The sequence below is a fragment of the Tachypleus tridentatus genome, chromosome 1 (genome assembly GCF_004210375.1).
Source record: "Tachypleus tridentatus isolate NWPU-2018 chromosome 1, ASM421037v1, whole genome shotgun sequence".
NCBI classification, from domain to species: Eukaryota; Metazoa; Arthropoda; class Merostomata; order Xiphosura; family Limulidae; genus Tachypleus; species Tachypleus tridentatus.
The window spans coordinates 100,051,110-100,065,883 of NC_134825.1; the positions used below are offsets into that span (position 1 = coordinate 100,051,110).

Below are 14,774 nucleotides of genomic sequence, written 5' to 3' on the forward strand. Positions count from 1 at the left end.
AGCCATCCGTGTTTCCTTGGGTCATACCATCACTGTTTGTTCTCTGTACCTGTCCCTTGGAGAGACATATAATCAATCAGATCTTGTTGCTCTCGTTGAACAGTTGCCATCTCCATTTCTAATCCTAGAGGATTTTAATGGACATCATGCCCTCTGGGGAAGTGCTATTATTGATGGGAGGGGCCGATCTGTAGAGCGGATGCTCTCTGATCACAATCTTTCGTTTTTCAATACTGGTTCTTCCACTTACTTTCATGCACCTAGTCAGTCCTTTAATGCTATTGATCTCTCAGTTTGCTCCTCTTCATTATTCTCCCATTTTTCATGGAGGGTTGACAGTAATCCACTAGGCAGTGATCATTTTCCGATCCTTTTGAGAGAGACTGGCCGTGGTTGATGCCACCCTACCCGCGTGCCCCGGTGGAAGCTGGATCAGGCAGACTGGTCCACTTTCACTGCTCTCGCAGAACTTGATCCTGCCATTGTAAATCAGCCATCAATAGACGACTGTGTAGCAGCGGTAACTGACTGTATTACACATGCAGCTGCTCAGTGTATTCCTAAAACCTTGACACGTTTTCCACGATATCCTCGTCCGTGGTGGAATCCTGCTTGCCACTTAGCACAGAAGGCTCAAAAGCGGGCCTGGGATACTTTTCGTAGATATCCCACACTTTCAAACCGGGTTGCTTTCCAATGGGCCTGTGCACATGCTAGGTGGGTCAAAGCCAGAAGGAATCTTGGATTAATTTCACAACCAGCATATCTTCTACCACCAGTTCCAAGATCATATGGGACAGGATTCGAAAGGTTAATGGGCACTATAATTCTGTCCTCCTCTCAATCTTACTCTCTCATGGTCAGGAGGTGACTGATGTTCGGAACATCGCTAACACTCTAGGTGAAAGCTTTTGCCGGGTATCTAGCACTTCTGCTTGTTCCTCCACCTTCCTGGCCATCAAGACTCGAGCAGAGCGATCACCTCTTTCCTTTCGAAGTGACTGTTTCTTTGACTATAATTTTCCCTTTACCCTGGTGGAACTAAAAATGGCCCTTCATCGGTCTGCCAGTACGTCTGTTGGACCTGATGATATTCATTATGACATGGTGCACCATCTATCTCCTGCTTCTCTTGATGTCCTTCTGATTGTTTTCAACCGGATCTGGCAGGAGAATGTTTTCTTGATGCCTGGTGCCAGGCTATTATTTTACCTTTCTCTAAGCCAGGGAAAGATCCCAAGATTCCTTCAAACTACCGTCCAATTGCTTTGACGAGCTGTCTCTGTAAGACATTAGAAAGGATGGTTAATGCTCGTCTTGTTTGGTTCCTTGAATCAAACAACCTCCTCTCGCCCACCCAGTGTGGGTTCCGTCGACAGCACTCCACCACAGACCACCTAATTCGTCTTGAAACATCTATCAGAGAAGCCTTTCTCAACCACCAACATCTTGTATCAATATTCTTTGACATAGAGAAGGCTTACGATACAACATGGAGGTATGGCGTTTTGCGAGACCTCCATACATATGGGTTACGTGGCCATCTACCCATGTTTATTAAAAAATTTTTAATGGACAGGAGATTCCAAGTTCGTGTGGGTTTGACACTTTCCCGTTCTTTTGTACAGGAAGTTGTGGTCCCTCAAGGCTGTGTATTGAGTGTTTCACTCTTCAGTATAAAGATAAATGCCATCACTGAACAACTCCCTCTCACTGTTGCGAATGGGCTGTATGTCGACGACTTTCACATCTCATGCCAGTCGTCAAACATGAGATATATTGAGCAGCAACTACAAACCGCCCTCAATTGTGTACAGAAGTGGACTCTGGCAAACGGCTTTAATTTCTCTCTCTCCAAAACTGTATGCATGCACTTTTGTCGTCGATGGGGTATTCACCCTGATCCTGAACTTCATATCGGTGGAGTTTTGCTGCCAGTAGTCCCGGAGACCAAGTTCTTGGGGCTTATCTTTGATTGTAAACTGACCTTTATACCACACTTAAAGCAGCTTCGGGTCAAATGCACAAGAGCACTGAACATCCTCTGTGTTCTCTCTTCTATCAGTTGGGGGGCAGATTGCTGTTCAATGTTAAAGGTATATCGTGCTCTTATTAGATCGAAACGAATATGGATCAATGGTCTATGGCTCTGCCAGACCCTCAGCCTTAAAGATGCTGGACCCATTCATCACCAATACATTATATACATTGAATCTCATGAACCTTCTCTACACCTTTGCCGTTTGCAACTATCTTTACAATATACTTACCAAAAACTTCATTCCTTACTTTTCCAAAGCATCCCATCTGAACCTTCTCTAACCTTTGCGTTTGCAACTATCTTTACAATATACTTCCTTCCTTACCAAAGCATCCCACCTGAAAATGTGTTTTCCTTCCTGGTGGGCAGTACTTTTCAGAACAGACGATCTGTCATTGCTCCATTTGGCCTTCGTGATCCGGGCAATTGGATGAATTGGGTCTGTCCTTGGATAACATTGCAGATTCCACAGATCGGGCCCATCCCACCATGGCTTATTACAGCCCCCAAATGTGACATTTCTTTCAGTCACCTAAAAAAGGCAGATACTCCAGATTGGAAGTACCGTCTTTTATTCAATGAATATCTTTCAAACAATCATTCAGTTCCCATTTATACAGATGGTTCCAAATCAGGTAATTCAGTGGGCTCTGCTATGGGTCAGTAGTTGTGCGCAGAATCCCTTCTACAGCTTCTGTGTTCACTGCTGAACTGTATGCCATATCTCTTGCCCTGGATCATATTGCAGCTGAGCAGTAATCCAACTGCACTATTTATACTGATTCGCTTAGTTCTATACTTGCCTTGGAATCGCTACACGTTAGCTCATATCCTATTCTCGCTGATATTCGAAACCAACTGGCCCATTTCTCATTAGCAGCTACTTCAATCCAGTTTTTCTGGATACCAGGCCATGTTGGTATTCGTGGGAACGAGCTTGCAGACATGGCAGCTAAATATGTCTGCTTCAGCACCATCACTCCAATGCCTATTCCGTACATGGACGATGGTGTTGTCTTCAAGGCTCGGCTCCGTGCCAGCTGGCAGTCCACTTGGAGTGAGCAACGCGACAACAAACTTTTCAAATCAAACCCAAAATTGGACTTTGGCCATCTAGCTTCCGTAAAGTTCGGAAGGAGGAAGTTGTTCTCACTAGGCTAGGCATTGGTCACAGTTTTTTAACTCATCTTCTTTTATCTGGAACTGATGCACCAATGTGTAGTTTGTGTAACACTCAAATCACTATCAGCCATGTTTTACTTTCTTGCCATCGTTACAATTCTCAACGACAGCAATATTTTAAACATATTTTTGCCAGGGTCAGTCTGTAACATTGGACAGAGTTATTGGTGATGGTGACTCTGTCCACCTTGATAATAATGTTTTTAATTTTTTAATGGCCATTAATCTTTTAATCTCATTTAAGTGTTGGATATTTATTCATTACACCTTTTATTTGTGGTTCCTTTTTTTACAGTTTTAATCTCTCTCCTTCAATTTGACATTGGACAATGGCCAGAACATTAAATAACTCGACACCAGGACTGGAAAGGCCAACTTCAGGTGACTAACGCTACTGTTTGAACTACTTGTTAGTCGTCCTGGCGAGTTGTTATTATACTTTTGCTGCATGTCATTTCACACTTTTACTACTTTAATGTTTTAGCACTGGCCATATTGACTCATAACCCGAACCAGGACTGGAAAGACCAACTTCAGGTGACTGACGGTGGTTCTTGAACTTACCTGTTAGTCTTCCTGGTGGGTTATGATCATTACCATTCTGCTACAGGTAAATATTTTACAACTTTGTAGACTGGATGTCACCATTGGTTTTTACACCATTTTCTGTTTTAATTGCTGTTTTGTTTTTACCTTCATTTACTTTTCCAAATTCTACTCCATTTACTTGACTTTTATCTTTTTACTGGACATTTGGCTACTCATTGTTACAATTTTGCTATGTATCTTTTAAAACTTCTATTCTTTTACATTTTGATACTGGTTGCTATGACACATAACCCGGAACCAGGACTGGAAAGACCAACTTCAGGTGACTGACGGTGGTTCTTGAACTTACCTGTTAGTCTTCCTGGTGGGTTATGATCATTACCTTTTTGCTAGAGTAAATACCTTACAACTTCTTATACTCTGCCTTCCATCTTAACATTGTAGACTAGGTGTCAAGATTGGTTTTATACATTTTTGTTTTACCTTCATTTCCATTTATGTTTATTACTACATTTATTTATTTATTTTTTATTTGTTTTTACATTTTTACCGAATGTCTGGGGCAGATAGCCTCGCTGCTTTGTGCTATAAAACACAACATCAATCAATCAATCAATCAACTTCTTTTCAGATCCTGTTGATAGCACATTTTTGGCCAGTTCAGTTTTTTCTTCTTCTCCACAATTAGCAACTAAATTTCTTTTTTTTTTTCATCTCCATCCTGGTCATTCTTCTGCTAGCATCATACCACCTCCCTTCCACCTAAGTGTGTTAACCTTTCATCTTCAGTCATAGGACTTGTCTGTTCATTTATTGCTCGTCATATGTTTGTCTGATCACATAGCTTTTAATTGTCTCATTTGTGTTCCCCTTCTACTCTGTCTATCAATGTTTTTCACTGCTTGTCCATCTGCTGCTTGTTGCCACTAGGTCATCCTATTGTTGTCCACCTTTTGGCCTTTCTTATCTGTTTGTTTAATGAAAAATTGAAAATTTCTAACATTAGAGACTATCAGGTGACTTTGTTGGCTGCCTTTTTTTGGGCAGATGTTCTGTCTTTTTCTGTCGTGTTCTCTCAATGTTTTTACAGTCTATCTTGTCTGGTTCCTTTGCCTTAATGTGGTCTTCCGTGTTTTTATCCAGACCTCCTGAATCTTTAACCATTTACTCCTTTTACCATCTCTCTTAATATCTCCTTCTTGCTTGTGTTTCTTGCAGATCTGACCTTTATGCATTGAATGACTCCAATCCTATGCTTTACAGATCTTCCTTGATTTTTATCCTCTTACTACACATTTCTTCCTGGATTGCTTGAGAGGGAGATTGTATCTTTTCGTATCTCTTCTGTTAACCGTTTTACGATGGCTCACAGGCCATGCCATTGTATTTGTTGACTTGCATTCAAAATTTTATTGAACTACTATTTTATGAATTCATGTCAATAAGTTTGAAATCGCATTGAAGATTATAATTCAAACTTTAATATTACATGAGTAAATTTCTTAATTTAAAAGTAACTATTAAAAACACCTAAATATAGATTTTAGTGAGTCCACATGGTATGTTGAATGTAGCACTATATAAAATTAGAAGTTTGTGATATCAAAATACTAATTCTACAGTTTTGTACACATAAAGAACTCAAATTATTAATATTAACAAGCTAGAATGTAAAATAAGAACCTACAGAATAAACAAAAGAAATTTGTCTTTTAAACATAGATAAATTACCATGTAATAAAATTTTTTAACAATTATTTTTAATCATATTTAATTTAAACAAAATTTTTAATCATATCACTATGTAATAAAATGTTTACTTTTTCTTGTTCCTGGGCAGAAGATGTTATTTCCCAATTGCTTATGCCTAAAGTAAATGGAAAAGACCTATTTTTTCTCTTCAAACTTTGCTTTTGTGACCTGGGTAATAAAATTTTCAAATTTATCCATTTTCCAGAACATTTAAGGTAGATTCAGTGCTGAGTGGCTGATAGAGAATTTTCATGAACTTTGTAGATTGTTGCAGAACTTGCAAGAATTTTCTAGAATCTTATAGAACATACGAGAATTTTCAAGAACTTTCCATAGTAATATATACAGGAGCTTACCACTTGCCACTTCAGTTTAGTTCTACTTGCCTAAGTGAACACATAGACCTATCTGATCCTATCAGAGATGGCATCAAGAAGCTGCAAGCATTTTCCAGATGCATTCTGCTAGGTATGTGGCTAGTTTATCAAGACAAGAGCAAAAAAGTACTTTGTGACAGCATCTGCTAAAATGCATGAAGCCTGCAAGGCATATTTTGGCATGTCTGTTGGGGATCATGACAAACTCTGGGCACCTCATTTTACCTGCGAGCACTGCAAAACACTTGAGAAGGTAAGACGGACAATTTTTGCTTGCTTGAATAGTAAGATTTTATATCATACAAATTTTAGACCTTTTAAAATTTGTTGCACATTGAAGAGGAATACAACAGCATCAAGGCCTTGCTAGAAGCCATGAAGTATGATTAATATGGCTGGGAGGTTATTGGGGACTTCAAAATGGTGGCAATCCTGGTGGGTCTCCAAGGAGGCTTTACCAAGTTTCCCTGTTATCTCTGCCTAGGGGACAGCAGAGACACCATAGCACACTACAACAGGAAGCACTGGCCACAACAGACTAAGTTCTCTGTGGGGAGGCACAATGTCAAGTGTTATCCCCCAGTGGACCTCCAGAAGGTGTTGTTCCCACCATTGCACATAAAATTGGGTCTTATAAAACGATTTGTCACAGCTCTTGATAGAAGTCTGCAGCCTTCAAGTATGTTCGGGACTTCTTCCCTAAGTTGTCCTAGGCAAAGGTCAAAGCTAGTGTCTTCATTGGACCATAAATAAAGAATATCCTGGAGGGCACAGAATTTTTCAAGAAGCTCAGTAGGAAGGAAAGAAAGCTTGGGGCAGCTTTGTTGCAGTAATTTGGGGCTTCTTGGGCAAGCATAAGGCCAATAATTATGTGGAACTGGTTGAGGCTTTGGTGAAACACTACTGCAAAATGGGCTGCAGGATATCTCTTAAAGTCCATATCCTTGATGCTCATTTTGTTAAATTCAAGAAGAACGTGGGAGCATACTCAAAGGAGCTAGGCGAGCACTTCCATCAAGATATACTGGACTTTGAACGCCACTACCAAGGAGCATATAATGAAAACATGATGGGAGAGTATATTTGGGGTCTGATATGTGAAAGTGATTTACATTAGTCACAAATCTCGAAAAAATACTCACTTCTAAACATTCTTGTATAACTTTAGTATAAATACATGTAAATCTTGATTAATATGTTGTTTTATTCAAACCTTATGTAAATGAAAATGTGCAAATTTGCCCATTTTTACATGAAAAATAGGTTAATTTCTAAATTTCATTATCCAGGTCACAAAAGCAAAGTTTGAAGGGAATAATGGCCATTTTCTGTATTTTTACAACATAAGCAATTAAGAAATAACATATACTATCCAGGAACAAAATTTGTTACATAGTGTAACCATAACATAAAATCACTTTGTATTCAGGCTAGTAATAAAGCAGACTCAATATTTTCACAAATAAATCTTTAGTAAAAACATTTCATAATAAAATCTGATTTTTTGTATACAAAATATCTGTAATCTTTACTAAAGGTATACAAACATTTGTGAAGATGCACTTGCTGTATCAAAAGTTATAGTACAAACATTTAATGTGTGCAAATATGTAGATTACTTTGTGTATATTATACCAGGCTTGTTAATATCTGCATGTTTTGTTGATTCTGATTCTGATTATCTTTTGTGTTTGGTTTGGATGGTCAGGTATTACTTGGAATCCACAGCATCTTTATGTGAATGCCTCATTATTTCTTACCGTGGGACTCTTCTTCCATGGATCTCATTCTTTATGCTTACTGGATGGATTTCTTAGTTCATTTGGATTATTTGTTTCTCTCTGAAAGAAGGTTCTTGCAAGCTGTATTGCATTGCATCAACTTTATCTCATGACTTACTCTGTAACCTAATATTTTTGATAATCCTTGGATGAGATTCTCTATACTAAAATGTAGACTACACCTAGCACTTTCATCTCCCATTATCTCCACCATCATTTAGTTTCATTTCCATCTAGATGTCACTGTACTTCAATCTACTCATCATCTTTGAATAAACACATCTTTTATATCCTTACCCATTTATACTAGCAATCTCATTCACTTTTCAGAGCCGTCCAAAACAAATGGCTAGTGCTTTCTCACTGGGTACACTTGTTTTTCTAAGTCTGCATTAGATAAAGGTAACAAATATTATTCCCACTCTTCCTTTCTCAAAGTGCCTACTGTTGGAATGGGGTTTTTCTACAAGACTCATAGTGGTGAGTGGGTGGGTGACTAAGCATTAAAAAGAATGTAGGAAAGAGTCTGTTGTCAGTCCTATTTATCACCTTAAAGTCATAGTGGATAATGCCTGTGGTAATAGCTCCCAAGTGCATTGTGGGTATTTCATTTACCAGACAAAATCCAAATGCTAATAGTAAACTGTAAATGTATTCATAAAGATTAAATCAAAATTTTCAAAATAAAAATGCTGAAGCTTTAAGTAAAAATACTTGTATTATAAACTTGTTTCAAATAAATTCATAGCAATAAACAAAATGTGTGCATGGATAAAGGTACAAATGGATTGATTTTGAAAAACTTGCAAAAATATAAATTTTACACTTTACAGACCTGTTAACTTTATGATAAAATAATTATTTAAATTCAGATACAAAACTTGGATATTTGTCAAAATGTGTTAAAATTTAAATTTAAACATATTCATATTAAAGATTTAACTATAGATTTAATTAAATTAAAATTAAAATGGAATCAAATACCACAAAAATAATCATTTAATAAAGAACAAATCTTGTATAGTTATAGGTTTTACCTCTAGCTTTCCTAATCCATAAGTGTTCAAGAAAACATTTTTTCCATTTAATCAGTTCAACCTATAGTTATATTTAAATATAATAAACCTGTAAGACATCTTGTCCTCAACTATAAAAAATTCCTTGAAGAATTTATTCTAACAGTAATTGGTGTATTGTTTTGTTATTATAAGAATAATTATTTTAAGGACCCTTTTTGCAATCATATAGTTACAGATAATTTAAAAGTTATCAAAGATGAGAAATTACGTTCAATATTGGTGAAAGCCACTAAATTCAGACTTTAAAAAGTGCTAAGAAAATTAGAAATTTTAAAAGATTTGGTAAAACAATTCCTTTAAAAAAAAATCAAAATAAGTAGAAAGAGAAATTACTATTCTCCATGTTTCTTCTTCGAATGGAAATTATATTTCATTAGTTCCATAAAAAATCCATTATAACCTTAAATTTATCTCAATATAAAATAGGTATTTCCTTCAATGTCTTCAAAAATAAAATGAAGTTCAAGAACAGTTTATTATTTCCCTGGTTGAAAAGTTTGGCTTTATATGTAAAAAATTACATGTAGAGATTTTAATTGAAGAAATTAATAATACGGTTACTTTTACTTAAAGTACTTTAAAGTAAAATAGTAATATTAGTATGTAGAGAAATTCATTAGAAAATGGAATATACATACAGATTCTTCTTCTAAGTTGCCATTTTTATATGCAATTTCAAAAGCATTTAACAATCCAGTTACATTCAGATTTACAACTAATTCTTTAAATACAATTACTAAATCTCTATTGTTCTTAATATTATTCTGTTTGTGTCTCAAAAATATTGAAGCACTGTTTTCAGTTAACCTAAATAATTATTTTTATTACTAAAAACATGCAGTTTTGGAATGTTTAAATAGTTTAAATGCTTCAGATATAGTTAACTTTGTTTTTACATATGATTTTGCTATACCATGTACTGAAACAGATTTGAAAGATTTAACCAGACTATTTAATGACTTGTTCAATAATTTTGTAAGTACAGAAATAAACATAAAAAAAATTTAATTTACTAAAATTCAATTCTGTATTTACATTAATTATCAATTTCCATAAACAAGGGTATAAATAAACCATGAGTATTCCAATGGAATAGAACTTCTTTACTAATATGGTCAATTTGTAATTGTTGATTTATGAAAACTCGTTTCTAAAACAAGTATAAAATTGTAACTTAGATATACTTTTCATTACAAAGATGATTTAATCACTAACTTGATTTTTGCACCAAACCTAGTATATCAAAAAAACTTGCAACAGGAAAAAAGTAGTAATGATTCTTATGCCAACAATTTAGACTTGAACATTAATTTAGTAAAAGGTAGAGCAAAGCTGGGTAGGTGATAGAGGGAAGAAATTTAATTTTTCTATTGTGCTATTCCACATATGATATTAAAAGGCATCATTATTACGCAACTGAAAAGATTTTTAATAGTTTGTAATAATGAAAATGCTTTTATTGGTAATTTTGTATTGTTTATAAAGAAAGTAAAAATTAATGGTTACAAATACTGGCAATTAAAAATGTGTTTACACTGTTTCATAACAAGTATAAAATATTTAAAAAATGAACTTTCAATATAGATAATACCTTTTGTGTCAATAAGTCATTAGATAAGTTTAAAATTATCATTTTATTTAGTGTACTGGGATGGAAATGCTAACTTCAAGCAGCTAGGCTTGTCTTGTCTTTACCATTTTATACTTGAATAATGAAATATAATGTGAACTATATAAAAAAATAGTTTGTAGTTCTAATTAAAATCATGTATTATTTCATTTCTTTTATGAGGGTTGACATTGGGAATTACAAATAGTAGAAATTTTAGGGTGGTTTCATCTTTTCTTCAGGAAATGAGAACTTTTAAGGGTAACTTCCCACAACTGACTTCAGACAGCAAAAACCAGTAGGAATATATAAGTACACAGGTCCATACCCTTAATTGATTTTTTCCATGTTTCTTCATGTTTAACATGAGCATTTGGATTTCATATGTTGAACAGAATATCCTCAGTCATTATCTGCTATGATTTTAAGGTGATATCCAGGACTGACAATAGAATCTGTATTAAAATGTTTTTAATGCTTCTTTCATATTAAGTTCATTATTGTTTTAAAATACAAGTTTTATATTGTCATTCTAGACCATACTTTCCATGGACTATCACAGGAAAAAAGGCAGGAATGAGGGAGTGACTGCCCACTTCTCTGGCTCAGTCCTGTCCTGCCAGGTTTTCAAATTAAGTTTTGCAGTAATTATTTATTTTCTCCAGTAGAAGACCTTTGTAGTGGTTAGGTCTAATTAGGTCTGGGTACTTCTCTATTGTCTTCCAATTCAATTCCCCTTCCCCATGATTTTCAAGTGGAGAATAGAAGACCCTTGCCACTCTCAGTCGCTGGGGTTCTCAACTTTGAGAATTTTTTCCTAGTTATGTGATCTCTATAGGGAGAGTTTGAAGAGATCAATGCAATGTGGTGGGAAGTAGGGAAAGAGTATTCTCATACATTTAGTGTAGGTCACCTCTTCTTATATAATATGTCAGCATTCCTGTAGCTTTGACCACCTGACTGGAGCTGTATTTTTTGGTGATTTTAAATTGTGCCAAAACTGTGCAGTTTGGTTCTTGCCCTAACTAAATTTCTTGGTCATTCTACATGTTGTATGCAAAATTAGCCCTTGATCCATGGACTCCTATTACCTTTCTCCTTTCCTACTTCTATCCTGGCAAGGAGTATATCCTGCAGGAGATAGATATGTTATACCCCTGAATTTTGCCCCATTATATAGTGTCACACTCCATGGTCTTTCCCTTTCTGTTCCTTTCTCAGAAGGGGGCTTATCTAAGTTTTCACAATGTGCTAGCCATTACACCACATCAGTTTGGGTTTATAGCTACTGTTTGCAGAAAGACAAGTTAGTCAGTTCTGGAAATTAACTCTTTCCTTACCTGGAAACTGCATTTTCTATAGATGCCCCTTGCATGCCTTTCCACCATTCCTTCCCAATACTGGTGCACATTATTTTTGCTACATCTAAGAATGAATCTAATTTTGAGTGTAGATCTAGTGCAGGCTATTGTTGGATGGTTATTATATCATGCCCTAATGCAGTTCAGATTACAAATATATCTTAGGTTGACAATATTTCAAGGCTAATAAGTGCAAGATCTCGAAGGCAGTTGTGCATGTAATACCAACTGTGTGAAGAGATATAAATATCTACAGGAAACATTTTCAGGTAAGGAAAATGTCAATTTCGTACATCTAATAAATCATCATTCTAATATATTTTTCCCATTTGACTTCTCAGTAATGTTAGCCATTGGTGTGAAGGAATCATCTCGTTTCAACAGTATTTTTATGGTGTTGAATTTGTGCATTGTGCTGTTTGCTGTTATTGCTGGATCTTTTGAAGCTGATATTCATAATTGGCAGTTATCAAAATCTGAGGTAAGAAATATGAAAGTTGACTTAAGTGGAAAGGTAGAGACCGTAATAATTGCAATTAAAACCCACTAATTAGTTGCAAAATTGTACTCTACAGTTGAATGTATATTGTTAACGAAAATTGAAACATTTCACAACTAACCTCATTACAACCAGTAAGCACCTTTTTAATATTTCAGTAAAAGTAATAATTCTGTTTCAACAACTTAAAAGTTATTTTTGTCATTTTATAACATCAACTCAGAGTAATTAACAAAGAAAACTAAGAAAATATTTCATGTTTTTCTTCTGTACAGCTCCAAAATGTTTTGTCTATAAAGAACAAATTACTGATTTTTAAGATTTTTTTTTCCCATCCCAATACATAGGTTTGTTTCTTAAACATTTATCATTCCATGTCTTATTTCTCATGACTTTCCTTCTCAGTTTGAGATTTTATTATTACAATCCTTCATTCTCATCATTTTATGATGTCGCAGCACACAATATGAATAGTCACTAGAGAATAACAGCTTTGAAAATAACTGCAGATAAAATTTTAATTACTATTTCTTAAAGTAGATTATAAGCTATTCATGTGAAGTAAAATTAATAAAATGCTTTGAGCAGTAATTTATGGTTCCATGGGAGACTGACTATTTCAAGTAAAAATAATCGGTGAATTGTGGAAGGAAGATCAGTAGACTTAGATTAAACCATAGACCTGAGAATATTTTTATAGTTGCTAGATATGTTCTTTTCATTAATGAAGTTTTATTAGTTTCAAAGCTATGGAAACTTTTGTATGACAAGACATTAGATAAGCTAAGTTAGGTTTAGCAAGTACAGTAAGCCATGGCAAAATATTTCAGTGACTCAAATTCTTTTGTATTGAATATTATTTTTAAGTTTATTATATTAAAAAAAACATAAGTAATTAAAAGAATTTCATTTATTGTAAAGAAACTATTTATTAGATATAAATTTATGTTGATTAAAAGTAGTTACTTAGCCTGATAAAAGAAGCAGTCATGCCATTATGAAAGATTAGGTCAAAGACTACTAATGAGCCCTTTTCAATTTTTGCCATCTTTATTATGACTTATGGCTAGAAGTATTGGTACTGTAGTTGATAAAATAAAGTATTAACCCTATTGCAACAGGTTGTGTCAACGACCATGTCATTGTATTTGAATTGTATTCAAAATTTTATTAAACTACTGTTTTATTAATTTATGTTAGTATGTTTGGTATCAAATTACAGATTAATTCACATTTTAGAATCATATATCAGTTAATTTCTTAATTTAAAAGTCAATATTAAAAGAACACACCTAAATATTGATTTTTGTAGATTACACCATGTTAAATGGAGCATTGGCTTATATGATGATTGTGATGCCCAAATATAGTCTGTAATTTCTTACAAATTAGAAACTCAAATGATCAATGTTGAAAAGCTAGAAAATGCAGTAAGAGCCTCCTATTTTTTTTCTATATGCTGAAATATTGCTGTTCTTCAGAAATGCACAGTCACCCCACCCACCACTTTCCATTTTTAGAAGTACTTCCTTATCAATTTATATTTCTGTCTCTATCATGTGAATAACCAAATGGATGCTCAGAATGTCCCACTAGTGGATATCTCAGCCAATTTGAAATATTATAGCATCAAATTGTTTTTTTTTCAATCCAAGATTTCAAGCCAGTAAGTTGCTTTTTGTTGGCTTATTTTATATTTTCTTTGACCCAAATACAGCTTAATTACTGAGTTTGGTAAGTCATAGTGGAATTCTATGGTATTGATGATGTAATTTAAGGATTTTAATTATTTCAAATGTATGTGCAAAATTTGATAAGCTTACCAACCTACCAACCTTATGACAAGCAACAAATGAGTACACAGTTCATAACTAGAAGAGATAATAGTTTGCTATAGTTCTTTTATTTTCTGTTCTAAGTTTTAATAAAACTAACTTTAAGCATGCATTTATAAATAGTAATAGTGTATATTCAAATATAATGTATTATAAATGTAATGTGACTATTTTACACTAAAACAAAGCCAAGACAGGTTACTTTGTAAATGCAGACTTTATATCTTGGATATAGTAACATGAATCCATGTGCACCATGTCTGTAATGTTTTCCAGGCACAACACAAAGTTCAGTATAATAAAAGTAATAAATATAAATAAATGTATAATAATATGAGATTTAAGCTATTTAGAGTAAACATTTTTATTTTCATTTTATACTTTTTAATCATTTTAGAATGAAACATTACAATTTATATTTATTTCCTAATTTTTTATGATGGTTATAAGGTTGGTGAAATTGACAGACCCCATATAAGTATGGTAGAGAAAATGAGATAAAATATAAAGTTTTACTGAAAGTGGATGTTTGAAATTCATTCAGAAGCTTTTAGAGTATAGGTAAATAATATTTGAAATTTTTGTGATGAAGAACAGTTTTTAATCATAACAAATCATTTCAAGGACTAGCAATGAAATATACTCAATTTGTATACAAAGAAATCTTTGGGAAAAATACTTTGTAAAAAAATTAATTTTTGTATACAGT

General features: G+C 34.1%; 1 protein-coding gene across 8 annotated transcripts in view; it reads left to right on the top strand.

The window, feature by feature from the left end:
* The window catches only part of LOC143256820 (cationic amino acid transporter 3-like), a 103,236-nt gene that overhangs the window by 23,235 nt on the left and 65,227 nt on the right, over positions 1-14,774 (top strand). For all 8 annotated transcript variants that reach the window (XM_076514583.1, XM_076514548.1, XM_076514558.1 and 5 more), the window contains one exon: positions 12,073-12,212. In XM_076514583.1, coding sequence (XP_076370698.1) covers positions 12,073-12,212 — 140 coding nt within the window. The remainder of the gene's footprint in view (positions 1-12,072; positions 12,213-14,774) is intronic.